The sequence below is a fragment of the Mastigoproctus giganteus genome, chromosome 4 (genome assembly GCF_048544385.1).
Source record: "Mastigoproctus giganteus isolate SK-2022 chromosome 4, ASM4854438v1, whole genome shotgun sequence".
In the NCBI taxonomy this organism is placed as follows: Eukaryota; Metazoa; Arthropoda; class Arachnida; order Uropygi; family Thelyphonidae; genus Mastigoproctus; species Mastigoproctus giganteus.
In genome coordinates this window covers 30,532,669-30,548,216 of record NC_143578.1, presented here as the reverse complement: position 1 = coordinate 30,548,216, position 15,548 = coordinate 30,532,669, and the positions used below count along the sequence as shown (strand labels likewise).

At 39.5% G+C, this 15,548-nt stretch overlaps 1 protein-coding gene across 1 annotated transcript in view; it reads left to right on the top strand.

Annotated features, from left to right (window-relative positions):
- The first annotated feature begins 2,471 nt into the window (after window positions 1–2,471).
- The window catches only part of LOC150086516 (metabotropic glycine receptor-like), an 84,603-nt gene continuing 71,526 nt past the window's right edge, over window positions 2,472–15,548 (top strand). The window contains exons 1-2 of the mRNA XM_090372614.1: window positions 2,472–2,896; window positions 6,001–7,103. Of these exons, the coding sequence (XP_090228740.1) occupies window positions 6,277–7,103 (827 nt within the window). The 5' untranslated portion in view covers window positions 2,472–2,896; window positions 6,001–6,276. The remainder of the gene's footprint in view (window positions 2,897–6,000; window positions 7,104–15,548) is intronic.

Below are 15,548 nucleotides of genomic sequence, written 5' to 3'. Positions count from 1 at the left end.
CTGCTACTTTCGAGAGTGGAATTTCATTAAAAGTTGTTGTAATTAATACTATTTAATATTTGTATTAATCATTTATTTATTTATTAGTACAAAAATAATAAAACTTAAAAATAAATTAATTAAAAAAAATAAAATAATAAAATAAAATAAAAAATTTTTGCACGTAATTTTAATCTGGCAGTAGTAGCGCCCTCTAGTTGTGACAAAATGTGGTGTCTGACTGGCCTTTTATTTAATTAAAATCAGCTGAAAATTAAAAATGGCGACACAACATAAGACATCTCCGACTCAAATTTTAAATAATTATATACATTACAATTTGGAAGCTAAAAAAAGGTGTTTGCGTAAACATTTATTTTTTAAATAATACATTAAGAAAATAATTCTTATTTTATTATTTGAAAATTGACTTTAAGAATACAACGTTGTTTTATAAAGATTAAGGAAGTGAGGGGTCTCATTAGCCTCTTAAAATATGAGATAATCGCGCAGCTTCAAAAAATTCACTTTATTTAGCCTTCTGACACCACCCGCGAATTGCATGATGGGCGCTTACTACGTAACAGGCTAATTTTCAATTTGTAACAAGTTACGTTCTTTCTTTCTTTCTTTCTTTCGTAACGATTGATTAGACCCGTCCACTTGCAAGAGATGCAAGTGGACGCGTCTAATCAATAGTCGTTAGTTTTTGGGATGTTTTTAAATCACATTTTCAGAGTTTCGTATAATTTTATAATTATTCGTGTACTCTCTCTCTCTCTCTCTCTCTCTCTCTCTGTCTGCCTTTATTTGTCTTTTTATGTTGCTCTTACTTTCTGCCTATGTCATTCTACTTTTGTTGTTCTCTCTCTCTCTCGTATGATTCTGTTTGTCCTCTCTCTCTCGTATGTTTCTATTTTTCTTCTTGGTCTCACTCACTTTCTCATTCTCTTTCTCTTCTATTTTTACCTTTCTGCTTTCTCTCTCTCTCCCTCTACCTCCCTCTCACTCTCTACCATTGTGTTTTTATGTCACTTTCTCTCTATCTTTTTGCTTTTGTCACTCTCTCTCACTTTTCATCTATCTCTCTCAGTTTCTCTTTATCTTTCTGTTCTCGTCTCTCTCTCTCTCTCTCTTCTACTTTCTCCGTATATTTTTATTTTAGTCTCTTTCTTTCCCCATTAGGCCTTCTCTTTCTCTTAATTTCCCTATCTATTATACTTTCTCTCTCTCTTTCTTACTTTATTTTTTTCTCCCTCTCTTTCTCTCTCTCTCTCTCTCTCTCTCTCTCTCTCTCCCCCTTTCTTACTTTCTGTATCTGTTACACTTTCTCTCTCTCTTACTTTCTGTATCTGTTACATTTTCTCCCTCTCTCTCTCTCTCTCTTACGCTATCCCTCTCTTCCTTATTTTTCTCTGTCCATTACACTTTCTCTCTTTATATGTATATATTAGTCTCTCTGTATCTTTCTGTTCCTCTCTCTTTTTCTTACTTTCTCTAACTATTACACCTTTTCGCTTTCTTTTTCTCTCTCACCTTTTTCTGTTTTCCTCTTTCTTACTTTCCCTCCCTCTGTTCATTACACTTTTTCTCTCTCTGTTTTTCTCTCTTTCTCTCTCTGTTTTTGTTTATTTCTCACTCTCTCTCTCTCTCTCCCTCTCTCTTTCTTTTTGTCACTCACCCTTTTTCTTTCTCTCTCTTTCTGTTTCTCTCTCTCTTTCGTACTTTTTCTCCCTGCACATTACACTTTTCTCGTTCTGCTTTTTTTCCCATTTTCTGTCTCTCTCTCTCTGCCTTGCGTCTCTCCCCCCCTCTGTATTTTTCTGTCTGCTACTGTTTCTTTCCCCCTCTGTCTATATATTACACTTTCTCTCTCTCTCTCTCTCTCTCTCTCTCATTGTCTATATATTATGTTCTCTCTCTCTTTCGCTCTCTATGTGTTACACACTCTTTCTGTCTTTCTCTCCCTACCTTAGTTTTTCTCTGTTTATTGCACTTTATCTTTCTATCCATCACACTTTTTCCTTTCTTTTTCTCACTCACTCTTTTTCCCTTTCTGTTTTTTTTCTCTCTCTCTTTTCTCTTTCTCTGTCTCTCTGCCCGTTTATTTCGCTCTCTCTTTATGTATTACACTTTCTCTCTCTCTCTCTCTCTTACACTTTTTCGCTTTTTGTTGTTCTCTCTCTTTTTCTGTCTCTCTGTCTATCATTCTATTATTGTTTCTTTCTCTATCTCTCTCTATTATGCTTTCTCTCTCTCTCTGTCTCTCACAATTTCCCTCGCTTCTTATTACAAACCTTAAAAATGGCCATCTCGAATCGCCCCCCCCCACTAAAAAAGTGATCACGTGGTGGAGAAAGATGTTGTTTAACTTTGGCCAAAAAGGTATCGATGCCAGAGAGGAAAATGTCTTCTGCCAGAAATGGTTCCGAATATTTTCACCTGGTGGCAGCACGGTATCCGCCTACTTGTAAGTTACCGCAACGCATCAGTTGAGGGGAGTTTCGGAGAGAGCGCTTTCGGAAAAGCCCCCATATTTGAGGGCCAAAAAGAGATTACTGCGCGAGCCAGATGCGGTCTGATAGCGTACCAACTCGAGCAGAGACCGATACGCGATACTCCCACCTCGGACGCCGACAATGACTCATCGAAGCAAAGATATGGCCAGAAGGGACCTGGGCGGTTGATCGCATCCATTGACGCTTCTCGGAGAGCGAATGGCGGACCTGCAGCGCGCGCATGAAGGTAGTAGCGTTGGTTGTGGACGCAGTGCAAACTGATGAGATTCGAATCGCCAATAGTTAAGCCTAAGTGTTGTGATTTGGATACTGCGGGGATGGGATGGAATTCATCAGGTGTTTCCTTTTATTTATCGACGCCACCGAAGGGTCATAAGTTCACGGAACATCGCTACGAGGTAAGTACAGTTTTAACCACTTACAACGCCTCGAAGTATAAAAGAATCTCGACCCGAGTTACTAGGTTAAATCGAATTCGACCGGGTCCAGTTTAAATCACTGGAAGATTCTCTTTAGTTTTCTACTTCTTTTTAAATTACGAATCCTCAAAGGGGGGTTCGTCAATTTTGGCTCTACAGATCGTGTTAAATCCACGATAGATCCTGGTAGATTCTTCATCAAGCTTTGAAGTTCAATTCTTCTTCACTAAGCTTCTGAAGTTCGATTCGTCTACATTTAAAAATTGTAAATTAGAATAGAAAAATGCAAAGAAATTTCTAAACTTCGTGGCCCCAGAAGACGATGGTATCGATTTTTGGATTAAATTCAATCATGGGTTGTGTCCATCCGAGCTACCTTGTAAAAAGGTGAAGCAACTTTGTCAATTGCAAAGCCAGAGTTCATATAGCCAACCACATAAAATACATCCAAGATCCAGAGATAATCTTTGAAGACAATTGAACATATTTCCACTACCATAATCTCCATCTGGACCCATAGACGAAGTTACTAAAGGTTACAAATCTTCTTCATTTCGAAATTTTGATAGTTTTAAAATAAAAATGACCATTTTTCACCAACTCCTCCAGCAGACCGATTAAGTTGGCCACAAAATGAAAACAAAACACAGAAGTGAATGGAACGTTGGAAAAAGCCACAAGTTATCTTAAATGTTGCGTGCATTTAGAAAGAGATCGAGGCTGGAAGCCACACCAAACAAAAATAATTTCACTCCTCAACATAAATATTCAAGAAAGAGAGAAAGAAATAAAATAGACACCTATATACAATGAAGAGAGAGTGACAAATTGGAGGGTGATTATTCTTGGAGGATTTAAATATTTCTCTCCGGTCACGAAGCTGGTTTCCATCACCAATTTCCAAATAGAATATTGAACGGATGAAATGAAACTATCCGCATTATTTAGTAAGTTTGTGAACATCTCCCGGTGAATTATTAATTTCTAATAATGGTTGGTGATATTAATTCGTTGTTGGTGCTTTTTGTTTTCGTCTGAAAACAAGAGATTTTTGATTTATTGCATCGTCTGCTATTTGTGGCAAACGAAAACCAGCGCGTCGTACGCTGTAATTTATTTCAAACGCGTTTCTTTTTCGTCTTTTGGTTTTTGTATGGTTCGTTATTGACGTAAGACGAGGCATTGTGTGGGTGGGTGGGCGTGCGGGTGGGCATGGGTGGATGCCTGATTACCCATCAGCGGTTATACATTTCGTTTTGGAGTGCGCTTTGGTGATATCGAGGGTATGTCGCAATGCACGATAGAACGCTAATAAATTTTTAAAGATTAATAAATTGAGAGAGAGAGAAGTTAAAGAGAGAGAGATGTGATTGAGATGTACTTATTTCATTTTTCATCGTACTTTCATCTTGTACAAGTGAGATTGGTTTACAAACGAAAATAGAAGATAATTATGGATTTAATACCAACTGATTATTTTAGCTCTGGAATGGAGAGAGAGAGGGAATGACAGATAAAGTAAATGGAAGACAGAAAGAATAGACGAAAGATAAAGAGATAAAGAAACAAAAGAAGAAAGACAGATAAATAAAAGAAAATATAAGAAAAATAGAGATAAAGAAAGAATAGAAGAAAGAGAAAGAGAAAAAAAAAGGAAAGTAAAGAGATAAAGAAAGAGGAAAGATAGAGCGATGAAGAAAGAGTAGAAGAGATAGACAAAATAGAGGAAACAGAGATAAAGAAAGAGTAGAATAAAAGAAAAGATAGGGATGAAGAAAGAGAAGAGACAGAGAGATTAAGAAAGAGTAGAAGAAAAATAGAGAGACAGAAAAAGGAAAATTGAAGAAACATAAATAGAGAGAGAAAGAGTAGAAGAAAGAGGGATAAAGAAAGAATAGAAGAAGGAGAGATAAAAAAAGAGTAGAAGAAAATGCAACGGTAGACATAGGAAATTAGAAGAAAATAGTGATAGACAAAGGAAAATATAACAAAATAGTGAGATAAAGCAAGCGTAGAAGAGAGGGAGAGAGAGAGAGAGAGAGATAGATAAAGGAAAATAAAGGATCGATAGAGAGAGAGAAAGAAAGATTATTTGGAGGAGAGAGAGAGAGAGAGAGGGGAGAAGAAAAATAAAGAGGAAAAATATAAAGAAAAAGAAAGAGAAAAGAGAATGAGAAAAGAAAGCCAAGGAGAGAAAGAGAGAAGAAAAGAGAAAAGAAAGAAAAACAGAGAGAGAGAGAGAGAGAAGAGAAAAATGACAGAGATAAGGAAAGAGTGATGTGTGTGTGTGTGTGTGTGAGAGACAGAGAGAGAGAGAGAGAGAGAGAGAGAGAAATGAGAGAAGAGATCATGGAGATAAGGAAAGAGTGATGTGTGTGTGAAAGAGAGAGAGAGAGAGAGAGAGAGAGAGAGAAAGTAAGAGAGAGAGAGAGAGAGAGAAGAAAAAAGACAGTGGAAAAAGAAGCAAGAAAGAAAGAGAGTGAATTTAAAAAAAACGGTAAGGGAGAAGAGAAGAAAAAGAAAAGAGAAACAGGAAAATACAGAAAAAAGAGAGATAGGCAAAGGAAAATAGAAGAATGATAGACAGAAGAAAAAGACAGATAGAGAGAATTAGAGGAAAGACAGAGAAAGAGAGGAGGAGAAAAAAGAAAGAGGAAAGAAGGAAGAGACACAGATAGAGAGGATAGAATAAAGAGAGGAAGACAAAGGAAAACAAAAAAGAAAGAGAGAGAATTAGAGCATAGATAGAAAAAGAGGAGGTAAAAGAAGGAAGAAAGAAAGATAAAGAGTGTGAATTAAAGAAGACGCTGGTAGAGAGAGAGAGAGAGAGAGAGAGAGAGAGAGAGAAAATCAGAAGAAAAAAGACAGATAAAGAGAGAAGAGAATTTTAAGATTTTTTAGAAATTTTAAGAGAATTTAATTGTACTTTATCAATTGTATTTGCTCTTTGAACAGATAGCACTTAAAGTTAAGAAAGCGATTTTCTTAATTTTAATTTAGAAATTAAAATTAAGAAAATAGCCTAATGAGGAGGGAAGGATGACGTCGTGAGCCACTAACCTTTCCTCGTTCATTTTTTACAGCTCTGTTTTCCGTACTCCGTTGCAACGAACGCTGCTGAAGATCTCCCATCCCGTCTCTAACCTCGACCAGGAGGAAGAGGAAGGTCCCCTTTCACAAACCACCAAAATGGCTATGCAGTGTCTGCCAGCCCACCGCAGCAGATGCAGACACCAAACACCGCTGTAAAGATGGCCGTCCCCTTGACCCGTTGAGCATGGATTAGGGAGATCTTCTCTCTCCGGGAGTGGATTTCTGTGTGCGGATAACTCGCATGCACCATCTTCGAACACATTTCAATGGAGGGACCAATTGTCGTGTTCCTAATCGGCGTCCAGCTTTGCGGATTCGTAAGGGCCGACGGCCCCGAGGTTACACCGACCCACGACACGGATACTTTACAGTGGAAACACGACTACGAACACCCCTCTCCGAGCGAGGTGTTGAAAATCCTGGTGGAACACGGAGAAGTGGTAGCGGCGGTACTCCAAGCCATCGAACTCACTGTGACTTATCGCGAGGGACCGACCTGTGAGAAGACCTCCTTGGCGGAGTTCAAATACGGCATGTCCAGCAACGCGTACTCTTCGTTCGACGCCCAGGCTCGCGCTGCCCTCAAAACGGCGAACATCTTGAACAACTTGTTTCTCAAGAGCTTCAACGAAAGCGACGTGATGTTGGGCGACCATTTTTATTATTCTCTGGTGAAGGCGAACGTGGAGAGCGACTCCGTGGTCCTCAGCAGCGGCATCGTGTTCCAGAAGGAGGATTTTCACCTTTCCGAAAACGCAGAGTCCAGCGGACTCTTTATTCCTTATGCCTTTCGTCAAGATGGTCTCGTTGGCACCAAAGACCTCGGCAGGACCTTTGACTCCGAAAGATGGACAGGCAACGATTGGTTTTGGATACAGGCGTCGAAGAACTACACCGATATTTTTGTGCGCAAGTTCGGTTCCGATTATACGGCCGTCATTGGAGCTATCGTCAACGGAAGTGCTGATCTGTTGGTGGGAGCCGAGGATGGTTTGTGGACGTCTCCATATTTCGATTGTAGTGCGGGTAGAACGTGGATTACAACTTATTCGGCTCCATTTTTTGCTCACCATGGCAACGATCTCTCGTTCAGGTAAGTTTATTTATTTATTATTATTTTTTTTTATATTAAATTTTTATTATAAAAATTCTTTAAAAAAATTAAAATATATTTTTTTTCCTATTTATTCCCCAATGAGCATTTAAAAGACTCCTTATGTTTCCAATGAGTAGCATAAAATATGCAGACGAAAATGCGCAAGGGCCAAAAGATGTGTGGTGGTTGTCATGGATACCGTTCAATAACGAATTGTGAATTTCAAGAAATCTTTTGCTAACGAAGTACATCTTTTGGTTTTCTGTAATCGCTGAATAATGCGAGTCTTTTGCTAATTTAATAGGAGTGATTTAATTAAGTTTGTAAGAAAAAAAAATCTAAAAAAAAATTTAAAAATCACAAATCCATCATGGATTTTATTTCTTTAGTGGATTTAATTTCTTAGCATTTCAGAAAACTGAATACACTACTCGCAAAATGTAAATTATCTTATAATTCACGAAATTACGTCTGTTTATCTACGCAGACGTAATTATGTTTAATAACTTAATTACGTCTGATATTAATATTTATTAATATAATTAATTATGTTTATATATACAGACGTAACGATATTTTCTATTTTAACTTTTATTTTTTTTCCTAAAATTGTTCATAACTTGTTTAGTGTTTTCAACAGACAGAAACCATTTGACTAAAAGGATGTTCCATACTTTTGCTAGGATAGTGTATGTACACTCTATGGTATTGGAATTGCAGCATCCAGAAGGAATGATCGTCCCTCGTGGGTAGCACAGTTGGTAGAATTATCGTTATTCCCACATTGGGTGGAAAAGGCCTGAGTTAGAATCTTGCAAAGAAGAGGAGGAATTTTTATGGATCTTTCTCATAATGTGGCTGAGTTAATCGGTCTCAGACAAGGAGAGTATGGTTTGCTCGCGGAAACTAGGGTTTTCCATCCAGCAAACAGAAAATCGACCACAAACAAGCAATTTCCAGACACATTACAAAACCCTACAACAACCAACCAACCTGGGATTCCGGTGGTGAATTATAGACCAAAGAGTTTAGGACCTCCCTTACAGAATCTTTTGATTTATGCTGTCATCATTCAGTTGAACTTCGGGTTCAGATGGCGTGATAGTAGGTGGTTCTGGGGTTTTCTTATGAACGTTTTTTGCATACATCAGAGAGTTCTGGGTGTGGGATTGGTGACGTGGATCCTGGGAGGTTGATATTAATGATGGTTAGAGTAGAGAGTTGAGTCTCGCGAATAAAGCTGACTTCTTAATGGTACTTCAAGCACAAAATCCTGTATTTTGTCTTATTGGCTATATATGGTTGAGTATTTGGCTCCTAGGGGTATTGCACTGAGGATGTAATGGTTGCATCGCATCTAATTGGTTGACTAGTGGAGATTTATTGGTCTGTGTAGATGCACAAGATGACACTGCACACAATATATCTGTTTGATAGCTAGTGGACCAGAGGCGGGCACCGGATATATTTATTGGGAGAGATTCTTAATCTGAGTTGTGATACTGGCTGGACAGGAACAAGCTCATTTAAGCAGGACTGGAAGCCATCGGTGGATGCAGAGGAGGATGTATCATTATTGATAGACGTTACCACTTTTGTGGTTTTGGAATTGAGGACAAATAAAATTATTGCGCATACGGATAGGGAGTTCGGAGGAGGGAGCTTGGCAGAGTTAATCCTAGAGAACAAGTAGAGGAAATTCCATCAGTACTTGGAGAATACTTGTCAAGATTGTGTAGGATTCTTCTATCTGTCTTAAACCCAATGAAGGCATTGAATGGAATGTGAAGTAAGAGATTTATCATGTCAAAGGTGCAAGAGTTAGAGGAACAGTAAGTTACCATTATTTTAGATGAGGATGCAATAGAATCTACAGGATGTTGGTTGTTATTGAGTTTTAGGCGCATCAGCAACTACGAGGCGTATATAATATGTCTGTAAATTGCATCTATGGTCGATTTTCCGTTTGCTGGACGAAAAACCCGATTTTCCAGGGGAAAAAAACCATGCTTCCCTCGTTACTGTAATTAACGACACGTGGCTGAGAATGCCCTTGAGAGAGATAGGCTCCACTGGAGAAGAGACCATTACGAAGTTGTGATCTGAGGTGCCTGGAGGATAACTAACACTGATCACGTACTTTGAAGGGTTGCTAATGAAGGGAAAGGTCAAGAGTTCGTTGGTCTTTTGCTTAACTTTCAACGCTATCTTACATTAGAACTAGTTATATAACTGGATTCGTTTTAGATATTTGAAAATTTCATCTAGGCTTGCATCATCTATTATGTAAGTCAGTGCCATTGTCCCCCTGATGTTGGATGGTTAGCGATTGCATAGCAGCTCTTCGGATATTGTGATAGTGTCCACAGTCAACAAGAATGTGACTGTAGGCCCTTTGGACATAAATCGAAGTATTTTTCAAATGTTTGTGAAATACAGAACGTCTTTTAGTAATTCGGAAGGTTATAGGACCGATTCCGATCCTAATTAGTTTTTAGGACGTTTTAGATTCACCGATTCCATGGTCAACCAGTTCAACCGGTTCCTCACCCAGAGAAAAATTTACGACAAATTTGGAACATCAGCTCTGATCGAAGACATCATGACATTCAAAGTATTTTTTCTGGACTTTCTACCAAATTTCATATGGCTTGATTAACCTACACTGCCCTACCATTAATATCCGGACACCTGCCTTTAGACAACAAAAAGAGATTTTATTGTGTCATTTAATATTTTGTGCTGAAACCTTTTGCTTTTATTACGACCTTCGCGGCAATACTCTCAACTTCGATCTTCGAAGTTGAGAGTATTCAATCTTTGCGGCATACTCTCAACCAGCTTTTTATAAATGTCAGGTGATATGTTCCTCCACTCGGTCTTTAACGCAGCCACCAGTTCGGCCTTGTTCTTTGAGCCATCTCGACGTGCAAGTACCCGACAATCTAATACATCCCAAAGATGCTCGATAGGGTTCAGATCAGCACTCTGGGCTGGCCAATCCAACTTTTCCACACCCATGCCCTCAAACCACTCTGTTATGACCCGAGCAGTATGGCATGGCGCGATTTTTTTTTTGCTGATACAGGTATGGGCCTTCCCCGAAGTGAAGTATTGCCATAATGTTGGAAGTCCATAATTGTCCAGGCTGTCCTGATATTGCACAACATTCATGGTTTTGTCGATAACGACTAATGGACCCTAACCAAACCACGAAAGAAGTCCCATACCATGACACTGCCTCCACAAAACTTCATTGATCGAGGATACAATCAGGAAGGAACTATTCCCCTGGTATCACCACACCCAGGAACGGCCATCAGACTGGTAGAGTGCAAACCTCGACTCGTCTGTCCATGGGACTGTTTTCCACTGCTCTAGTCCAGGATTCGCACCCTTACACCATGTTAATCGGTGTCTAGCATTTGTTGAGGTGATCAATTCTGTTGAACGTGTCATCTTGCATGCCCACTTTTGCAATTGTCTGGTCGAACCCCAGTGTGCATATTTATAGCAGGTTCTATGACGTGTTGCATGCATAGGACCTATTTCCCCATCCATGAAGGGGTGTCGGGATATTAATGGTAGGGCAGTGTATTATCACCTATCTGGAAACCGCCACAACAATCTGGATCCACTCTAACTGTTCTTTTTTGTTTTTCAATAACAAGAGTGGAACCCGGTTCGGTCCTTGGCTACGATATCCCATTTGTTACAAGGTATCTATTTCCTACCACAGGGTTGCCGTTGGCTAGATGTTATTGGGCAAACCGGAGTCCCAATACTTTTCTGAAGATAGTGTCCTAGTAATGTCCAGACAATTTAAAAATTTCCCCATTTATTTATTATACTTTAAATATAACTGAAAGTCGAAGACCGAAATCGCAGACGTTTTGGTTTAAGATTCTTTTCTTCGATTAAGAAACAGCAATATTGGAGGAAACCATCAGCCTTTGTATTTAATCACAAAATCCTGCTAGCAATCTCGTCCACATCCAAAGCTTTTCAGTGTCTAGATAGATAACGAACGCATAGATCCAATGTGCTATTTTTAGACCAAAGCGTGAAAGAAGTCTTTCTTTTACGAACAAAGACGCAGCCAGTAATACGTGACCGATCTATTGAACTGTGGTAAGCTGTTTACCAAAAATATCTGTTCACAGATACATCAATAGATATAATGCACTTACATCAAGATCACAGATACGCTATGGATTCTGGGATATTTTTGTTAAGTTTATACTTTCTGTACGTCAACAATTCTGTATTATTATTATTATTTACCTTTAATGCAATGAGTCGCATTTTGATCTAGTTGTACACTCACTACCCCAAAGAATAGAAATCTTTTGCAACTGGTGTAAAGTTAAACTTACAGCATGCAGATGTCAGTGGTCACGCGTTATGATCACATGGACTGTGATCATGGCCATGGATTCATGTCACTATCCAGCTTGCAATAATTGTATCTGAATGGTTTGAGGAACATTCCCGAGTTTCCGATGGCTATCCTGGACTCCTAATATTCCAGATCTGAATCTCATCGACAAATGAGGCATTCTGAAAGACACAAGGTGTTTTGTTAAGGGAGAAATCATGTTTAATTAACTTAGTAGGCTATTTTGATACAATTATCCATGAGCTGGATGAAGGGAACAATTGCGACATAGTTTATTTGAATTTTATCAAAGCATTTGAGTCAATCCCTCATGAGAGGTTACTGTATAAGCTGGAACTGGTTTTGATTACTGGAAATATTCTAAGATGGATTACTAGGTGGCTGCAGGGCAGAAGGCAGAGGGTTGTGATTAATGGATATTCGTTAGATTGGTGAAAGGTCAGGAGTAGGGTTCTCCAAGGATCGGGTATTGAACCAGTGTTGTTTCTTATTTTCATAAATGACATCGACGAAGGCGTGATGTCAAAATTTGCAGTTAACCTAAAGATTCACAGAATCGTTAATGAGCAGTGCCACCAGCGCTCTTTCAGGATGACTTGAACAGACTTCAAAATTGGCCAGAAAAGTGGCAGCAGAGAGGTGATAACCATCCACTTTCCTCATATAGGTAACCTTTATCAGGAGCAACTTAGCATTAGTAGAGGCATATGATGCAACAAAACAAGATTATGCAGCATCAGCCAGAAAAAAAAAAAAAAAAAGAAAAACACTTCCACTTCATCACTCCGTTCGTTCGAAATACCTGTCCAGCTGAGCCTTAAACTTATTTAGGCTATCAACATCCACAACAAGAGATGGAAGTCTGTTCCACGAACCAACTACCCGCTGGCTAAGGGCAAATTTTTGCACATTTTTCCTACATCTGTCTTTCCTCAATTTGAATTTATGCCCTCTCAGGCGATTATTTTCAGTAAGAGGAAGAATCCCATCAGCATTGACATGCTCAAACCATTCAAGGCTTTATACACCTCTATCAGATCACCTCACTGGTGCCTAGTCTCCAGACACTGCAATTTGCAAAACTTAAGCCTTTCTTCGTAAGAGCACCCCTTTGTTCAATTCACTAATCTTGTTGCCCTTCTCTGTACTCATTCCAGCAGCTCTACATCCTTCTTGAAATGAGGCCTCCAGACCTATATACAGTACTCAAGGTGTGGCCTGACCATTGCCTTATACAAGGGAATAATCACCTCCTTATCCCTGCTAAAAAAGTTCCTGTATATCATTGACAAGACACCATGAGCTACCCTTGCAGCCCGTCTGCACTGCTCAGAGCACTTCATATTCGCCTGCACAATTACCCCCAGGTCCTTTTCATTCTCTACCACTGTCAGTGTAGTACCACAGAGTTGATACGTTGCTCTGGGGTTGCTGTTTCCCATGTGTAGTACTTTACATTTGTCAATGTTAAACTTCATTTGCCACCTCTCAGACCATCTGCTCAACCTTTCCAGATCCTGTTGCAGCAGTATAGCGTCAGTAGCGTCCTTACCAACCCTGCCAACCTTTGTATCGTCTGCAAACTTGGATATTAAGCTTGATATACCATCATCAATATCATTTATAAATACAGAAAACAATAATGGACCCAATACTGAACCCTGAGGGACTCCACTAATAACATTAGTCCACGATGAGCAGTGTCCATTGATTACCACTCTCTGTCTTCTCCCCCTCAACCACCCCTTTATCCATAGCAGCAATTTGCCTCCAATGTCACACTGCTGCAATTTGTGTAGCAGTCTTCCATGTGCAACAGTATCAAAAGCCTTTCAAAGATCCAACTATATAATATCAGAGTTATTCCCTGCATCCAGTTCTTTTGTGACTGCATCATAGTATCCAATCAAATTGGTCAGGCAAGACTTCCCCTTAACAAAACCATGCTGTGTCTGAGCTATAACTGAAGTCTTGTCTAAATGATCCTGCAGTGCTTCTTTAACCAGTGCCTCCATTAGTTTTCCTGGAACAGAAGTTAAGCTCACAGGTCTATAATTACTTGCGTCAGCCTTTGATCCTCCTTTGTGAATTGGGGTCACATTTGCACATTTCCAGTCTATGGGTACCTCCCCTGAGTCCAAGGAAGCTCTCATAATTATGGCTAAGGGTTTGCTTACTTCCTTTGCTGCCTCCTTTAATATAACTGGATAGATTCCATCCATCCCAGGTGCCTTTCTTGTGTTTATCTTCAACAATTTCTCCTCCACTTTACTCTCAGTTATTACAAGATTCTCTAGCTTACTGCTAGAGTTGAATACACCTCTGGCTTTCCCCTCGCTAAATAACTCCTCATGTGTGAATGTCGATGCAAAATATTCATTTAGTTTGTTAGCTACCTGAGCAGGATCATCAACAGTTGACCCATCAATATCAAGTGGACCAATCTGATTCATCCCCTTCCTTCTAGAGTTTACATAAGTAAAGAACTCTTTGCTGTTTTTCTTTGCGTCCCTTGCCAAAGATTTCTCGTAATCTGCCTTCGCCTGCCTAATCTCCTTTGTGACTTGGTTACAGATCAACTTGTATCTATCATAGGCTTCTGTGTCATGTGTTAATTTGTAAGTATCCCATGCATTTTTCTTCTCTGCCATATGCCTCATTAGTTCATCTGACATCCATTTAGGCCTAAACTTTGAACAATATTTCTTAGTTGGTATGTAAAGCCTAGTAGCTTCCAAGATAAGTTCTTTGAATGCTTCCCATTTTGAATTTGCTGTTGGTAACATCATCAGTTGGTCCCACTGTATAGAATTTAAATCCTGTCTCAGTCCATCGTAGTCGCCTTTACGGAAGCAATAACCCTTCCCTTTACCCCTAATGGTAGTTACCTCTTTGAGTAAATCCCACTTCAGCACACTGTGATCACTGCCACCTAGTGGTTCATTTATCTGCAGATTCTTAATGCATGAAGAATCACTGCTGATAATCAAATCAAGAGTATTCCTCCCTCTGGTTGCCTCCCGAACATGCTGATGTAGAAAACAATCATCCAATAAATCCACAAAAGCCTTGCTAGTGTGCGAGTGACCAGCCCCCAAATTCCAGTCAATATCTGGGAAATTAAAATCCCCCATTATAAGGCACTCTGATTTACTGGTCCCCTCTATTTCCTTGTACAGTTTCTTATTATACTCATCGGAGTCATTAGGCCTATAGCACACTCCTACTCTCAATTTTGATCTCCCAATGCTTATGTCACACCAAACTGACTCGACACTGCACTGTCCAGCGATGTCGACTGGCTTCACTGCCTTGGATTTTATGTGTTTCTTAACTAATAGCATAACCCCTCCCCCCCTTCCTATCCTGTCTATCCTTTCTGTAGACGTTGTACTCCCCAAATTCAAGTTCTGCATTCCTTATATCTGTGTGACACCACGGCCCTAAGATATAACATGCATGAGATCCCGTCTTCCTTACGGTTCACCTCTGACAATATTAAAAAAAGATTTTTTTAAGATGGGGGAGGACCCTTGAAATGTAAGACCCTAATTTTTCTCTTGTTTAGCGTATATGTAAATCCGGCCCTGACCCAACAACAACAAACCAAAGAACTTGACAAATCTGTGTTTTTGCTCTGCTGTCAACAACGTGGTTTGGGCTGACACTTTTTTTCATAGTGAGAACTCCTGTTATTACATGGTATTATACACGTTCAGATGACTTGCCCAAGACGCTGGCAATGTGCCGAATTGTCACACGTTGATTACTCATCACCAGATCATGCACCCGGTCAATACATTCTTGAGCGATGGACGTTGTAAGTCTTGGACAACGTGAGTCATCTTTCAGGTCTCCCGCCCTCGCTTAAATTCGGCTGCATACTTGTTAACCCTAGAACAGGAAGGGACATCCTCTCCCAGAGTTGTAACCATATCCACATGAATTACTTTTGGCATTAGTCCCTTTTTTCTCAAATACTGGGTGACTGCACGGAGAATGATTTTGTCCATCTTTCCTCATTCACACAATGTTGACTTCAG